Source organism: Callospermophilus lateralis, chromosome 16, assembly GCF_048772815.1.
Source record: "Callospermophilus lateralis isolate mCalLat2 chromosome 16, mCalLat2.hap1, whole genome shotgun sequence".
Classification (NCBI taxonomy): domain Eukaryota; kingdom Metazoa; phylum Chordata; class Mammalia; order Rodentia; family Sciuridae; genus Callospermophilus; species Callospermophilus lateralis.
In genome coordinates this window covers 66322663-66341479 of record NC_135320.1, presented here as the reverse complement: position 1 = coordinate 66341479, position 18817 = coordinate 66322663, and the positions used below count along the sequence as shown (strand labels likewise).

General features: G+C 30.9%; 1 protein-coding gene across 3 annotated transcripts in view; it reads left to right on the top strand.

Annotated features, from left to right (window-relative positions):
• Positions 1 to 18817, top strand: part of Csmd3 (CUB and Sushi multiple domains 3) — a 1108856-nt gene that overhangs the window by 817353 nt on the left and 272686 nt on the right. For all 3 annotated transcript variants that reach the window (XM_076835404.2, XM_076835403.2, XM_076835402.2), the window contains 2 exons: positions 4254 to 4380; positions 6024 to 6226. In XM_076835404.2, coding sequence (XP_076691519.2) covers positions 4254 to 4380; positions 6024 to 6226 — 330 coding nt within the window. The remainder of the gene's footprint in view (positions 1 to 4253; positions 4381 to 6023; positions 6227 to 18817) is intronic.

Sequence of the window (18817 nt, the reverse complement as noted above, 5' to 3'; positions counted from 1 at the left end):
TATCACCCTATAAATAAATAAATGTATACTTTTTACAGGGTAATATGGTCTATATGTCTGTATGGAGTCATATGTCTGCTCTTGATATGAAATTCAACTCATTACAAAAATGTTAAAGACTTTTAATCATACAAATCTATTGAACCCTATTGACAAAACTTGTTTTAATTTACAAAATTAATGCACATTTTGAGATAAAGGTTAATTAAAAAAAAACAGAAAACCTATTCAATAACATAAACACATTCTTGTATGTATGCACTTTAAAAAAAACTGAAGTACCAGTGGCTTTTCTTATGTGTGTGTAGCATAATTGCCAATTTCAAAAGGAAAAGGCATGTAAAAGTCAGTAACAAGATATATTGCGGACATGAACCTAGAGAATGATCATTATGGGTTGTTTTTATTATAATTGCATAGCTGGGTTATCTTTTTATTTCCACCATATTGAATATCAGTTAATATATAATTGTACATGTGAGGGTGGGAGGGTTCATAGATAAATATTGATAGAGACATCTTTGTCTCTCTTTCTTTCATTTTTGCACCAAAGATCAAGTCTTTGGACTCAAAATACTAGGAGAACAAAAGAAAGCATTTTAATCAAAAATGCTAACCTAGTAAGGAACAAACATGCAAAGATTTTTTTTTTTTATCCATTCTTAATTCTTGATGGCTTTTAGAAATACAAATCCGTTCTGTGTCAGGCCTATTTGGATAAAATTGATATGAGTGTTTTTCTAAACAGCTTAAATAAACAAGTATAATTGATAAAAAAAATTGTATGTGTTTAGTGTTGCCAATTTGATAAATTTAGAGGCCTGAACTTTAGAAAAAAGTGGAAATTTTCTCTTTTTTTATGATGAACATTAAAATCACCACAAAACTTGTTAGAATTCAAGTAGAAAAAATGAAATTCTAGCCATTACATGCCTTTCAACAAATTACACTGTGTTTTTGATGACATGAGATCTCTGCTGCTCTACTAAAATATTGATTCACATGGAAATAATACATGTTTTTAATCTAACCAAAATGTAATCACAGTCTATTATTTTCAGAAGGCATCTAAATTTTGGATGAATTATGAGAGTAATTCCTAAAATAGTAATCAACCTTAATTACCAAAAGCCTGGGATTCTGGAATATGACCAATAAAAGGCCCGTTGGCATTAGTTATGAGAAAAATGCACCAATGATTAATTCTTTCTGATTCTGCATGTGTGTGTGTGTGTGTGTGTGTGTGTGTGTGTGTGTGTATGTGTGGTGTTGGGGATTGAAACATGACCTTGGGCATGCAAGGCAAGCATTCTTCCAACTTAGCTATATCCCCAGCACAGATGCTGTATTTTTAATTGGGTATGAAATATGTTCAGAAAAGCATTAAGTGCTATAATATCACATATAAATGTTTAAATATTATTTCACCATGATGTCCTTAATATTAAAATCACAACACAATTCATTAAAATCATATATTTAATGAGTACATTGAACCAAATGGAAGAGATTCTATACTTTTTGGAAAAATTTTGTACAACTAGAACATTTGGTGTGAGACCAGAAAATTTTAATTTTGTTTTCAAGAAATCAATGCATTTTATATTTATAAATATCCCAAGTCAAACTGTGATTTGATACTGTACAAGATTTTGTGGGAAGGGTAAACTTTTATATTTTATAATGGTAGTCAAGGTTAATGACTATAAGCAGTTAGCACATGTTGAGTGATGCCGATGATTTCCATGATAACAGAAGATGAAATTCTATTTTAGATAGTATTCTCTACCAGCAAGAATAATAGCTTTACCATCTGATATAAGATTATATTTTTTTTGTTCTGCTCATTAACTTTAAATATCTATTATGGCTATATTTTTGCCTCTGTTAAATGCAAAATTTTTCTCAATTATATGGATAATTTCTAGGTAATTACATTTCTGAAGCTTATAAATTGACCAAATAAAAAAATAATTTTTGAAGCATCATAACTGGAGGAATTTAAACCTATTTCTTCTTCAAGTACTATATCACATTTTTATTTTGCAAACATAATTCTTCTGTCAGAATATGAACTCTAGTTACAACTATTCCACTGATTCATTTGAGATCAGAGTGCCAAGTTATAATTGAGCAAAGCAATATTGAGGAAAAAAAGCTGTTTAAATTCAAAATGGAATATAGTAAACAAAACTCTGACTCAAAATTAATCTGGAAGAATGAAGTATCTGCTGTATCCTCAAAATAATGTATGCCAATAATAGTGAAAAACCATAAAGGATGAAAAATTAATAAACATGCAGTAATTATATAGTTGCAGTTTTGTCAAACAAATTAGAAAAAAATGTAAGTGATGGCGACATCTTAAAACTTATTTTAAAAATTACTTCTTTATTAAATTAAAATCAATATTGCAATACAAAATAATATTTTCTTAGTCCTCTGTTTGTATCAAAGTTCTTCAGAGAAGCAGAACCAGTAGGATTTTTTTCTCTTAAGAAATTTCTTTTAAGGCACTGAGTGCAGTGGTGCATGCCTATAAATCCAGCAGCTTAAGATAGTGAAGAAGGAGGATCACAAGTTCAAAGTGAGCCTCAGCAACTTAGTGAGACCCTGTCTCAAAATAAAAAATTAAAAAAAAAAAAGTGTTAGGAATATGGCTCAGTGGTTAAGAGCCCCTGGGTTCAATCTCCAGCACTTAAAAAAAAAAAAAAAAGGAATGAACTTATGTCTGGGTGCTGGCAAGTCCAAAATCCATAGGGAAGATCAACAGGTTGAAAATCAAAGCAAGAATTAACACTGTAGCTTCAAGGGAGAATTTCCATTTTTAGAAAACAGGTTTTGCTTTTGAGGCCTTCCAACTGATTGGATGAGGTCTATCTGCATTACTGAGGGTAATCTTCTTAAACTGTTAGCCACATCTACAGAATACTTTCATACCTAGATGAGCATTTGATTAAATAACTGGGTATTATAGCCTGGCTAAGTGGACACACAAAATTAATCACCACAGAGTGGTACAATATACTAAGATCTTTGAAACAAATCTGTATAAATGGAGCTTACTAATTTGAGTCATATTCTATGTACTAGAGTCTCTTCCAAACCATAAAACTTTCTGTCTTTAATCTTTTTTTGGCCTAATAATAGTAGTAATAGTGATAAACAGCAACAAAAATATTATTCAGTCACTGAATTTGAATAAAATAGAAACAGAGAATAAGAAAAATAAATATGAGTATTTTCCTATACTTAAGCTAAAAGTAAAATGGTTTTGTTGTTGCTTAATTTTTGGCAAAGGATAATCTGGGGAATATTTAAATGTATAATGCATTACACAGTGTTTTCCCTGTTTCTAGGGTTTAGAAATATAGGTCAGTATAGTCAACAAAATTCTTAGATTCTCTGTTCTCCAATACAGACCATTTTTTCTAGATTATATCCTTACCAGAGAAGGATCACTTCAAAAATCCCAAGAGTATCAGATAGAATTAAAATAAGGAGGAAATTTCTCAAAAAATAAAATTATAATTACATTGTATGGAAATACTTATATTTTTAATTCAATAAATTTTATAAAACTTAGAGGCCACATTGAATCAAAACTAAATTAGACTTAATTGAATTTAAAAATATAATAAAAATGCCAGTTTGACTTTGGGGAGGTTGAAAGGGGAAAAGTTTAGGGTGATTTAAAAGGGAATAAAAGGACACTGAAATTTAGAATGCCTCAGGGGACTGCAGTAAAGATTAGTTTTTCTGAGAGATGGGATAGGAAGATGATGAATTATTCAAGTCACTAGCAGTGAGCAACTCACCATCTGTTTCCCTTTTAAAATTATCATTACTTTTGTTTATTTATTTATTTATTTTTTAATTTGGGGTTTTTTTGGGTACCAGGGATTGAACTCAGGGACACCTGACCACTGAGCCACATCCCTAATCCTATTTTGTATTTTATTAGAGACAGGGTCTCACTGATTTGCTTAATGTCTTGCTAAATTGCTGAGGTTGGCTTTGATTTTGAGATCCTCCTGCCTCTTTTATGTGATCTAATTTGAGATTATGTTATTTTATTACACAATATATCCTTGCTTTGATTAATATCTTGTTCTAAGAAAGCTTATACAAATGTTTACTTTCAAGAAGAGGGGAGATTAAATTTTCCTTAATGTGAAAAAATACATACTCTTGAAAAAATTATAGATTGTTTTGGAAAGACTCTCATTGAGTTGTGACTTAAAATTTTTTAGCTGAATGTGGAGGTCGTTTTAAAGGAGAATCATCAGGAAGAATCTTATCTCCTGGTTATCCTTTTCCATATGACAATAATCTGCGTTGCATGTGGATGATTGAGGTAGATCCAGGAAACATTGTCAGGTAAGTAGATTTCATTTTCTCAAAGCTACCAGGAAATCTGATTTTCTTGATCAGTTCCTTTGTATAATATCAATCAAATATCAAGATTTTTCAATACTATTGACCTTGGTAAAGGAAAACATGGTTTCATGAGCTTAAATTATTTTTAAAAAAGTACTCATTAGAATGATTTATTGATTTTGGATTTGTAGGCTGCAAAGTAACTCATGAAACCATTTAGGAGAAAACTTTTCCTACTTATAAGAGGGTACAGAGGTTGAAATTCTTCCCTGCTTCTTGTGGACTTTGTTCTTTCAATTCTTGATAACTCAGGATGCTGAATCCATCATTTTGATAAGTATACAAAGTTGTTCAAGTCACTAAGTGCAACCTCACTGGCATTTAGAAGAAATAAGGTAGAAAGAATTTAATAGCATTTCCCATCTTCCCTGGTCTCAGGCACATTTCTGAAGCAACAGCTCTCTGCCCATTAACAGTGCTGAGTTTAGGTAGGTGGCTTGCAATTGTTCCAGTCATTGCCCCATACATGAATACAGAACCGCAGCCTTCATGATCAAGTTAAGTTTCCAAGGCTAACACAGCTCTCATACCCCATTTTACTTATTATGCCTTTGACTGAGAGTGGATTAATAAATGAACAGTCATCCTTGACTTATAAGCTAATTAGTGAGTTTTTTCTCATTAATAACTTTAAATTTAAGAACTGCTGTTCATACAAATGAAATTTCAGACAGGCTTCTAGGTGGTGTATTCCTATGAATTTCAGGATGCAGTATGAACTGGTACACTGCTTTTGCAAGAAAACATTTGTAACTCAAAACAGGTTTCCTTGGATCTATCCCTAGCTTATCTTCCTTCAGTTTATATCATGCATTGCTTTATTTAAATATCAGATATATTAAACTTGGAAATATTAAATTCAATAGGCTTCTGGGGTTTTGTTAAAGAACAATAACTGATATTTATATGCAACCCAAATGTAAAGCTGTGACAATTCATATATCAAACAAGAAAGTGTATTTGCTGTTAAGTATGTTGATATAACAGGAATGCTAATTTTTTCACTTGGCACAGAAAGTATCAGATGCTAATTTTGTCTAGATTAGACATTAAACAGACCAGATTTAATGTGAAACAGTGGTTAAAGTGTATACTGTGAGATCAGACAAATTAAGTTCAATTTATGAGTCAGCTACCCTTTGTGCAATTATTTAATTTATCTAAACTCTGTTTGCTACATTTGTAAAATTGAGATTAAAATTGTTCCTGCTCCATTAGTCATTATAACAAATAAACAAGGAAAATATTCATAATACATTTGTGCAGCCTTGCACATACAAGAACCTCTATAAATTTTACCTTTAGTTAACACGGTTAACATTCATAAACACTGAAAAGACTGTATACCTGAAATTTATGTAATTTGCAAAGGTGATTAAATAGTGTTTTTAATTGTGTTCTAAAGAAATAAATTTTATTGTTCAAGAAAAAATAATTAAAATTACATGTGCTATTTACCTAATTCATTTTTCATCTCAGCAAAAAGGAATATTCAGTAAAAACTACAATGCAAATTCATTTTTTTCTTATTTAAAATTTAATCATTGTTTAAAATAATCAGAGATAATATCATTCACCCACAGCCTGCAGTTTCTTGCTTTTGATACGGAAGCATCACATGACATACTGCGAGTTTGGGATGGTCCACCAGAAAATGAGATGCTTTTAAAGGAAATTAGTGGATCTCTCATTCCTGAAGGAATTCACAGCACCCTCAACATAGTAACCATTCAGTTTGATACAGATTTTTATATCAGCAAATCTGGGTTTGCAATTCAGTTTTCAAGTAAGTTTTTAAAATTATTTTAAATGTGAAACATTAATACTATTAAAATAGTCCTCCTCACTGTTTGAAATTATAATTTTAAAATGGTAATGATATTAAATATTTGTATTTCGGGTCTTCTAATTTCTCTTTAGCTAAGGTAAATTGGACTTGGAAAAAAGAAATGCAATGAACTTTGAATATTAATTATTAGGACTGCCTTTGCAGTTGTCCAACCAATTATCCTTAAAGTAAAGGTCGAGTTGAAATAATTCAGCCAATTATATTGCACCAATAAAAAGCAAAAAGAAACTATATATATATATATATATATATATATATATATATATATATATATATTTTTTTTTTTTTTTTTTTTTTTGTACTGGGGATTGAACTTCTGATCTCAAGTATTTGGGATAAGGGATGCTTAACCTGTATAAATCTGCAATGCAGTTATTTCATTAACTAAATTATTTGACTTCTTTCTTTCTTTTTGATATATATATTTGTACTGGGGATTGAACCCAGAGGCACTCTGACACTAAGCCACATCCCTAGCCCTTTTTTAAAAAATTTTGAGGCAGAGACTTGCTATGTTGCTTAGAGTCTTCGTAAGTTGTTGAGGTTAGCCTTGAACTAGTGATCCTCCTGTTTAAGCTTCTCTTGTAGCAAGTATTACAGGTGTGTGACACCAAACTGGCTGTACCTGCATTTTGATGGTGATCAGGCACATGAGTTCAGCCACTCAATTTTCCACATTGAGAATTTTCATAATTTCAGATTAGGCATGCTCAAACCATAATTTAACATACTGTACATTGTAATATTTTAAAATGTGATATTTTTGTAGATAAGGAAGAAAATGAGTATTTGTCATTACAAAAATGCAAATCTATATTTTTACTAATTTTATTTTTATTCTGTTTAATATCTTAATTACACATTCATAGATATCTTTGACAAAATAGTTTAGACTATTTTTAAATTAACACTTTCCTATAACAATGAAATACCATTCACTCTAAGTAATTATCAGTGTTCCCTTGTTTTGATTTTTTTTCTGGCTAAATATATGCTGCTTTTAATAATGAATTGTAGTGTAGTGATTGGAGAAAATGAATGCAAAGTTTAAAAATTCAAATGTTAATTTTACTTTCATTGCGAACACATGATCTCTTTGAGAAAATTATCTAATGAATCCTCTATTTGTATAGTCTTTAAAAGTCATACTAACAGAAACCTATCAAGATTTCCAAGACCATATAGTTGTAAAACTAGTATGTCAAAATAGTTGTTTGACATCATTGACTAAAACAATGAATTATTTTGTATTATACAAATTAAGCTTATGTAAGACAAGTCCAAAAGTCAGTAGTTGTGAATTTGCTCTTTAATCATATCTTTTGACAAAAAGATATGAAAATGATCATATACTCAATGAATATAAGCGACTTCTAATTGTGAAACATTTGCAAACTATATATTATTGATATTTGTATCATCTACTTCCTACTTTTTCTTTTGTTTTGAAGTAGGGGCAATATGCCAGAGAACTGTTCAACCTCTGTTGTTTCTAGTGGTAGTTTGACAACTAACAATTCTCTTTTCTTTTATCTTAAATTAATATTAAATAATATTTTTCTTCTAAATGGCTATTGTAATGAAAAATTAAAAAATGAATCTGTATACATTAATGTGAAAAGGTACTTCTTTCTGGCTTAGTGTTAGTGATTATAAAGTGCACCTGGTTCAAACAAACAGGCTGTTATATGTGCATTTCTGAGAATTTTCAATTGGATATTATCTTTAATATTAATACTTTATTTTTATATCTAATATGTTTGTAGGGCCTATTAAAGTTAAAGTTTCAACTGAGTGTTAATACATCGTGAAACACGTCAATCAATGCAAATCAGCCTATCAGAAATCTTCAGTGATGTTCATGCTTTCTCAGATTTCCAAGTGTTAAGGTTTCAAATGGGAAAATATTATTTTTATGAATCAGATGTTGATTAATGCCAAGAACCACTTTAAGTGCTTTGAATACATGATCTTATTTAATCCTCACAAAGTATATAAGATATATCATCCTCATTTCCCAGATATATTTACTGAAGTTGAGAATGTCCGTTTGTTCTATGCTATATTACTAGCATTTGCTTGGAAATTTGATTCATACTTACACGTGACTGAAAGTAGAGTAATACCATGTTTGGCATATAGTAAATAAATGCTTAATATTACCACTACTATATTCTATCATTATTCTATATACAAGTACAAATATGCTAGAGGAAAGAGAAAGGTTTCAGTTTTACAATATCATTTGCAGTGAAGTTATACATCATAACTAACTTAGCTTCCTGATGATGATCCCAAGCACTCCAGCAAAAGTCAAACTCTCAAAAATCAGGCGATTTAAAAAGTTAGAGATTTATACAAATGAAGCAGTGAAAAGGAATAATGGAAAGCTAGAGAGTATGTGGGTTTGTTTGAAAGGAACAGTTGTCCCCTTTGACTGCAGCCATTTTGCTTTATAAGCAGACAGGACAATTGTAAACTGGAAGTTGAAATGAGGAATTTTATAAAAACTCATCAAATTTTCAAAGTAAATCAGTAGTATTAAAGGGAAGGTAAATGGACTAGAGACAAATTATCCACTGTGGAGGGTCAAATTTGGCTTACAGGTCAGAGTTGGCCACTTCAGTGCCTACCCAGATTCCCCTCCACTGAATAAATCTATTTCATCCTATTCATTCATTCATTTTAGAAGAGTCTGTTAAGAACCAGCTGTTAAACATATTTATCTTCAATTAATTATCAAATGCATCTTCCATTAATTCAGGCAAATCTTTTTTTAGGGGGAGACTTGGTACTGGAGGATTGAACTCAGGAACACTCAATCACTGAGCTACATCCCCAGCCCTTTTGTGCATTTTATTTAGAGATAGGATCTCACTGAGTTGCTTAGCACTTAGCTTTTGCTGAGGCTGGCTTTGAACTCTTGATCCTCATGCCTCAGCCTCAAGAGCCATTTGGATTACAGGCATGTGCCATGGCACCTAGCTATGTAAATCTTAATTTCATCACACACACACACACACACACACACACACACGAGAGAGAGAGAGAGAGAGAGAGAGAGAGAGAGAGAGAGAGAGAGAAAAGAGCACAAGAGAGAGTTTTCTGTCACCAAAGATTCTTTCACCTATAATGTTACTTAAATTTTGCTCATTTTTCTAAACTCTGTGTAAAGAATTCTTCAATAGTAAAACATTTTCTGACTATTTTGCATCTATTATTATGTATCTTTCACTAAGTGTATTTTTTCCAGATAAAAGTAAGAATACATGATTTAATATTTCATCATTCTGGAGGTGTTTTAAATATGTGATCTTTGCTTTCCCAAATATATTAGGTTCCTTTGTCTCCCGCAATATCCATATAGAATCATGATTTCATTTGGGTAATCATATAATATACTGACCAAATCAAAGATAGTTTTGAAAGTAAAAGGAAACATTATTTAAAATATATTCAGAAAATTGTACTCAAACCTACGCATAAAACAGGAGAATCCTAGATGAGAATATATTGTCATTTTAATTGTCAGATCTTCATTTGATCTTCCTTTATCCTCCCACCTCCACCATTCCTATTTTTCTTTTGAGCAAATAGCTGTTGTTTATTGGAAGTCAAAATAGTCAAAAAATGAGTCAGGCAATGGTAGCAAAACAGTTTTCACCAAAATTTTGCAACCAATGAAATGTATTTCGCTAACTTGGTGAAAAGTGAATTTAACTAGAATGTAGGTCACTTACCAACTTTATAATCTTCATCAAGCCACTATCAGGAGCCTCTTGACTTCTATTTCATGATCTATTCATTCTTTGTAGAATCTGCAGCTTGGCCACTTGGTGATACATTCTACAAGGCACTTTTGCTTAATCAGAGCTACTTAAGTCTGACATCGCCACCTCATGCTGTCCTATGTGCTGTCCTTGCTTCTCAGCAGTCAACCTCTATATCCCCTGCTTAAATTTGTAATCTGCCTGTCTTATTCCACTTTAATTCCTCTGGGAGGACATCACTGGGTATCATGCTGTCATTTGCCCACAGAATAGTCAATTGACAGAGCATTTTCTATGCTCTTCACTCTTTGGCCTCTAGGTTAAGAATCTGTCCCTGCTGGGTGATTCAAAATACTAAGTCTCATAGCTTATACTGTTCAAAATTCTCAAGGAAACAGATCCCTTAGCTATGAGAGGTTGTAGTCCCCCCAACCTTAAAGGACCACATGGTGCCCCTGCTTTTGTTCCCAATCTCATTATTGTTCCCAATCTCATTATTGTTCTATGCATTGCTGTAATAGACAACAAGTTACTCATTTCAAACTTTTCTCCACATTTCTGCCTGCCTGACCATTCTGAAATACAAATTGTACATCAATCCTAAGTTTAAAATCATTTCATCTCTCTTCTTCTCTTCGTTAGCATGGCTAAGGGTCTGTCAATCTTGTTTATTTTTTCGAAGAACCAACTTTTAGTTTTGTTAATTTTTTCAATAGTTTCTTTTGTTTCAATTTGGTTGATTTCCGCTCTGATTTTAATTATTTCGTGCCTTCTGCTGCATTTGCTGTTGTTTTGTTCTTCCTTTTCTAGGGCTTTGAGATGAAGTGTGAACTCATTTATTTGTTGGTTTTTCTTTTTTTTGAGGAATGACCTCCAGGCAATGAATTTCCCTCTTAAAACTGCTTTCATTGTGTCCCATAGATTCCGATAAGTTGTGTCTGTATTTTCATTTATCTCTAAGAATTTTTTGATTTCCTTTGTAAGGTTTTGAACAACCAATAAAAAATAAAATAAAATAAAATAAAATCATTTCATGGCCACCTGGTTCTAAACTTAAAACTCTGGCATTACATTTAAAACTTCCACAATTTGTACCTACCTTACCTGCCAACTTTGTCAGCTAAAATATCCATACATTCAGTCAACTGCACTGCTATGAAAGAAAATATTCTTTCACATTACTGTTTCTTTTAAAAACTATTTTCTATATTCCTGGAACAATTATGTCCACATTCAAAAATCTATAGTCATTTTCCAAGGTCCAGGTCAAACAATACTTATAGTGTCAATGAACTCCTAGGTAGAATCTGTTCCTTCTACATTTGCACTGCACTGGTCATGTATGCATAGCATGTTAGAGCTCTTAAATTTCATATTTTGATCAGGATATTCCTGTTTTATGCCTATTGTTCTGGCATCATGACTGGTTTGGCATCTGGCCTGTATTTTCCATTTCTGACAAAGTATCATTATTAATATTTCATTCAAATAAACCATAGTGGATGTGTTTTTAATCTCTACTTTGTATTTTATCTTATCTGGTAATGTGAGACATGTTTACAGTACTCAGAGTAATTATAACACATGGTTAAATCTGAAAGACAAATACTGATAACTGGCATCTCTTTTCCAACCTTTTCCAGATGTCAACTAATTCAAACCCCCCTTTCAAGGACAATGTGTAGGACACATACATACAAAGATAAAAATTTCTGTATAAACCCCTAACCCATTCTGACCATGGATGGTAAGGAGAGAAACATTTGACACTGTTGGCCTCACAGCTATTTTCTTATAACAGGTAGATATGCCATTGTCTTTGTTGTAGTTTGAAAGTAACACAAAGTTGCCAGACCACAAATTGTCAGGATTAATAAGAAATATGTGTTCTTGAAATATTATAGAAATAGAGGCTTCACAGTCAGTCAGGTTGTAGACTTCTAAAATATCATCTGAAAGGTTTTATATACTTGCTCTTTTAGTGTGAATTCAAATCCTACTATTTATCACAAAGATGCCATTTTATTATAGGACTTTATGTCAGCAGTGAAATTTTAAAAAGTGCTTGCTTAATGAGAAAGTATGTGTGGATATCCATTTGCTTAGAAAGCTGATGTCCACCAATATGTTAATTCAGCCAAAAGGGTAATGGAAAAGAACCTAAGCAGATATCAACAAGGATATTGCACAAACCCATTCTTGAAAAAGTTGAAACTAAGTTTCAAAGGACAGCAGGAAAGAATCTAGAGTAATCTTTTTTATTACTGTTTACAAACCCAAATATTTTATAGCTCTTAAATATATTTTTTATGAATCAGGTAATTCCATCTGATCACATTTCATTAAATTATACTTAAATAAGTCATAAATAATTTTTAGGGGGACAAATATAGTTTGATTTTTTTTTTCTGTCTGACCAAAAATTATAGGAATACTGGATTAAATGAGACATTATTGTCCTGTGTATCATTTCAATGTTTTATAAGCTATTGAAGAAGGCATTGAATTATACTAAAATAGAAAGTTAAATTAACTGGTGATTAGAAGCCATGCTAATGCATTAAATATATCTTCATTTTAAAGTATGGGATATATTAAATATATTCTGATCACCTTAAAAGTACCTGACTTCATGTTGCAACTTAAAAGCTGTACAAAAGCTTTTAAGTTGAATTTAGTCTCATTTGTTTATTTTTTGCCTATGATTTAGGGATCATACCTATGAAGGTGAGTTTTCTTCATTTTTATTTTAATTCATTCTGGGAAGAACAATTAACATGAAATCCAACTTCTTAACAGTTTTTTAGGTATAGAATATCTTATTCTTAACTAGAGGTCTGATGTTAAAAAACAGCTGCTCTAAAGTTTATTCTTTTTGCTTAGCTGAATATCATGCCCATTTTTGGTTAGTAACTACCATTTCTACTTCTCTCCAGCTCCTGGAAAAAAGTAGTCCAGTCTTTGTTTCTATGAAGTGACTATTTTATATCCATCATAGAAGTTGAATCATGCAGTACTTTCCTTTCATGACTGGCTTATTTCACGTAGCATAATATTCTCCAGAATGGTTCATATTTTCACATTCTGAAGAATCATTATATTGTTTTTTTATTTGATTTCATTGTGGTACAGGAGTTTTATTTAACCTGGGGCTCAACTAAGCTACATCCCCAGATCTTCTTTAAATAAATATTTTTAGACAGGGACTCTCTAAGTTGCCTAAACTGTACTGGAATTTGTGATCCTTCTGCCTTGGCCTCCCAAGTCTCTGGGATTATAGGCATGCACCATTTTAGCAGTGTCTTTCCTTTTCAAGGCAGAAATATTCTATTTTAAGTATTATATTCTGTGTGTATAACACATTTTCTTTTCTGTCTGTGGAAACTCAGATTATTTCTATATCTTGGCTATTGCAAATAGCCCTTCAATGATTATGGGAATGCTAATATCTCTTCTAAATCCTGATTTTAGTTATTTCCTATAAATATCTAAAGTGTATTGCTGGATAATGTGGTAGTAGTTCTATTTCTAATTTTTTGAGGAGCATCCATGTTGTTTTCCATAGTGGCTGCACTATTGTGCGTTTTCACAGTGCGCCTGTATTCTATCCTCTGTTCTTGGTAAAACTTGCTGAATTTTTCATAAATATCATCCTGATAATTTTGAGGTGAGATATCATTGTAATTTGGGTTTACATATCCTTCACAATTAGTGACATTTTTTTACACATACCTGTTAACCAATTCATGAATTCTTTAGAGATGTGTATATTCAAGTCCTTAGACCATTTTTTAATCAGGTCATTTGTACACTTGCTATTGAGCTGTAGAGGTTACTTATCTACTTAAGACATTACCCTGTTATGAAATTCTAGATAAAAATATATTTTATTCCATAGATTGTTATTTTTTTATGCTTTCTCTTTGCTCTGCAAAAGCTTTTAAGTTGAATTTAGTCTCATTTGTTTATTTTTGCTTTTGTTGCCTATGCTTAAGGGATCATATCTATGAAGTCATTGCCAAAACCAAGGTTATGAAGCTTTTTCCCCTATGTTTTCTTCCAGGAGTTTTATAATTTCAAGTCTATATAATCCATTTGAATTGCATATAATCCATCTGAATTGATTTTTGTGTATGACAAAATTTTCCAATTTCACTCTTTTGCATGTGAATACCTTGTTTTCCAAATACCATTTCTTAAAGAGACTTGCTTTCGTCACTGTGTATTACTGGCACCCTGGTGAATAGTGAGTGGGTTGTATATACATGCATTTATTTGTTGTCTCTCTACTTTGTTCCTTTGTTCTATATATTGATTTTTATGATTACCATAAATTTGTAATGTATGTTTGAAATCAGGCAGTCTGATGCCTCTAGCTTTGCTTTTTCACTGTTTTGATTTGGTTATTGGGATTATTGTGGTTTCATATGAATTGTAGAGTTATTTTTTCTTCTATTTTTGTAAAAATAAAAAAGCCACTGGGATTTTGAAAGAGATTGTATTAAATCTGTAGATCACTTCAGGTAGAATGGACATTTTAATAATTCATGAAAACAGATCCTTTTCCAATTTGTTTCTTTATAATTTTTTTTTCATCAGTGAAATTTAAAGAGTTTTCAGAATACAAGTCCTTCATAGCCATAGCTGTTATTCCTATTTTATTCTTGTTGATGCTATTGTAAATGGAACTGTTTTCCTAATATTTTTTATATAATTGTTTTTATAAAGAAACACAACTGATTTTTGTATGTTGATTTCATATCCTGCAACCTTCTGAATTAGTTTTTTGGTGCTAATTTTAAATGTATTATTTAGCATTCCCTACATATAAGATTATGTCACCTGCAAATAAGGACAATGTTATTTATTCCTTCCCATTTAGATGACTTTCACTTCTTTCTCTTGCTAATTGCTCTCGCCTGGACTTCCAGTACTATATTTAATAGAAGTGGCAAGAGAGGAAAATTTTGTGTTATTTCTGATTCTAGGAAAATCTTGTTTTTTCATTATGAAGAATTATGCTAGGAACAGACTTTTCATATGTGGCATTTATTAAATTACTCTTTTTTATATTTCTAGTTTATTGAGTTTTTTTAATCATGAAAGGATGTGTTTGTCAAGTACTTTCAAATAAATTTTAGGTTATTTTACCTTAATTTTAAAATAAATGAAAATAAATAAACACAGGGTCATGTGGTATAACTAAGTGGTAGAGCAATTGGCTAGCTTTCATAGGGGCTTGGGTTAGATTTCTAGCATGGCACAAAAAAGCATTATGTCCTATGAAGACATCGATTGAACATACCAACAATTTAAATGTGTTAGTGATAGAAATAAAAATAAGAATATATATTAAAAAACACTTCTCAGAAGCAATAATAAATTGAGTATGACTAAGAAACCAATTAAAGAATGAGCATATGTCCCTCAAATGATTATTTTGCATATTTTAATATTCTGATAATTCACATGAAGAAGATATTTCTTTGTGACATATATGTCATTTTAGCTTTTATAAATCATTTTATTTTGAAGATAATTTTTGTTTAGAAAACTTTTGAAAAGTTTATTAATAGTATCAATTTTGTTACTCAATACATATTTCAAATAACATAACTTTGTTTTTAGCTTCTTGTTTCCTGCTTAAGAATTTTTCAGTTTGAATGACAATCACTAGAGTTGAATATCCATTTTATTGTTTTAATGCTGCCCCTCTTAGATTGTGTTTCTTTGAAGAGAATTAATGCTAACTATTCATATTTGCATCTCTAGAATTTGGCACAGTACCTGACACTTGATACTTAATAAATGTTAAATGAAACTGATTAAATAGGCAAATTTCCTAATAATATAAAACTAAAAAAAAGTTATTAAATATTTTAACAAATAAATTTTTTTGCTTTTTTACTGATTAATTTGTCATCCAAAAATATTAGAATTTTATTTCAAATTCAAATTTCACATAATTTTCTGTAATATTTGTATAAACATTCAGTTTACTTTATAGGTAATTTTAAGTCTTCAACTTTTTGTTTCTACAAAAATTATATAATTGTTTATGTTCTCACTGTGTCTACATATTAGATAATTACAACCAAGGAAGGCAGGGAAAGTCTCCAATTTATGCATATCTCCAACATCAAGCATATTACATTGTTTAACAATTGTCTAGCAAATAAATAAATACATATATTTGTTATGAAGAGATTTATATATCCTGGGAAGTACATTCTTTTCTGCACAATGCATTAAGCAACTTTGTTTCCCCCCAAGGTTGAGGTGAATGTCTCTGTCATGCCGTCATCTACTTAAACTGACTTGCCATATCAATACATGTATCCTTAGTAACATAATGAAATTCTAAAGATAGCCTCACATCTGAGTAGCTGGAAAAGTGTAGGCCTAATAATGATGTTGAACATTCTTTATAAAATTGATGGATCATGTACAAAGCAAGGGTTCAATCAAGGGCAAAATTCTCCTGTGTGAAGTCCACCTCTAGGTAACAATCTGCATTTCAGATATTTTCTGATTGATTTGACTTAGGATGCGATTTTTCTTTCAGGTTAAATAGACCCATTACCCAACTTGATTTCCTTATAGATAGTGAAGTGGAGAATAGAGTGTCATTTTTGTAGTCAATAAAAATATATGTGGCAAGAAGACTGGAAAAGAGGACTGTAAGGTCTTATGAATACCAAATATGACCTTGCTGAAGACTCCTGATGAATTGCAAAAGTATGTAAGACTGCTTCTTAGACAAACTATACAGCAAATATTAAAATCTAATAGTCTTTAAAAAATTATTTTAGAATTGATATTTCATAGAATTTTTCATGTAATTGTTAGAAAGGAACTTAAGATTCTATCTGATCCTAAATCAATCATGTAAAATATTACTATGCCAGCTTTAGAGATGAGGCAACTAAAATTCAAAGAAGTATACAAGATAATCAATAATCCCTTCTTAAATACAGTAGAAACCAGAATCTAAGTCTCCTGCTTCAACCATCATTATTTATTCAAGTGCATGAAATACAAAGTGTTTGTTTTTATAAAAGAACTTAGCATAAATAAACTTATCCTGGAACAGTCAACTTTCTAAACAGAAAGGACACATGAGAATTTATGAGTGCTGTTAGTGTATTTACTCTTTGTTATACCAAACATGCATATAAGAAAATTGCAGTGTTAGCTTGCTCAAGGCCACCACCCTAGATAATTTAGACTTTATCCCCAACTTAGTAGTTTAAGTAATCATTCATATTTTAGTTGAAATATATATATTTAGGATTATGGAATCCGTGTTAAGTGAAATGCATATTTCCATTTAATTTGCATTCTCAACTATTATTATATGAAAATTAACATAAAATAAGAAGTCAGAATTACATTTATAAAACAGAAGAGGTATAACAATGAAAACTCAGTTATTTACTATAATAGTGCTGTACATTATCTTCTGAAAACATCCTAAGGAGTTAGAATAGATTAAAGCAAATAAAAATTAATATAAGTTTTGTTGTTCTATAATTGGATGTCTCCCAGTTTCAAAACATGCCATATTATAAATAAACCTTCAGCATCCACTGAAATGACTAATTACAGTTTTTCATTCATTCAATCCTTAAATATTGATCTGACCAATTATTTTAATTATTGTAAAGGTTCTATTTAAATTTTTACTTAGAAGGGCAATTTACTTCTTATGATACAACAAAGCTTGATTTAAAAAGGACATATGTATTTCACAACAAATGCAACTAAATCAACCAGTGGATTTACCTTATTGATAAATATGGGGTATTGTAGAAACAATTTCTCAATAATATGAAAACTTTCTCAAATATAGGATGCTTTTTAAAATTAATGCAAAAGAAGATGCACTTACATATAATTAGCATGAAATAACATATCTTGAAAAAATATTTGTGTATTATAAGTAGTTATTAAACTGTATAACTTTTACATATCTTTTCTTCATGTTGGTAATGAGAAATATAAATTAAAAACTGCAATGGATATGATTTGCTTTTAGTGAAATAAAAAATACGTTTACTTTTGAAAGTGAAAATCTGTCCTTACAAACTTATTTCTAAATTATTATAATAACCAGAGATAAAAACAAAACTCATTTTGTTAGAAATAAACACTACCAGAAAAGGTAAAATCACTGATATAGAGTAAAAAAAATCTTATATTTTGCCAATGTTTACCCTGTTTTTTGTCCATGATTTTAACTAGGACTGTGAACTTAATACCCCAAATCATGGGATTGAATGAAGTTGCCAGAAATTGTGAAAATGATTCTTTTCACAGGGTGAAATTATGGAAAATTGGAAGAGTACTCAGGACAAAATCTTGAGTTGTTCCAGCTCTTAGTCATCAGGTTAACAATGTAGCCACAGCAAAAGATACGAACAAATAACAGCCAGAAAGAAACTTAGTGTTATGGTTTAGATATGGTGTCCCCCAAAAGCTCACATATGAGACAATGCAAGAAAGTTTGGAGGAAGAATGATTAAGTTATAGCCTTAACCTAATCAGTGGATTAACTAAATGTTAACTGGTGGCAGGTGGGGTGTGGATGGAGGAAGTGGTTCATCAGTGGCATGGCTATAGGGTATATATTCTGTAACTGGGGAGTGGAGTCTCTGCTCATTGATCATCATGTGAGTTGCTTCCATCTGCCACATTCTTCCACCATGATATTCAGCCTCACCTCTAGCCCCAAGGAATGGAACTGACCTTCTATGGA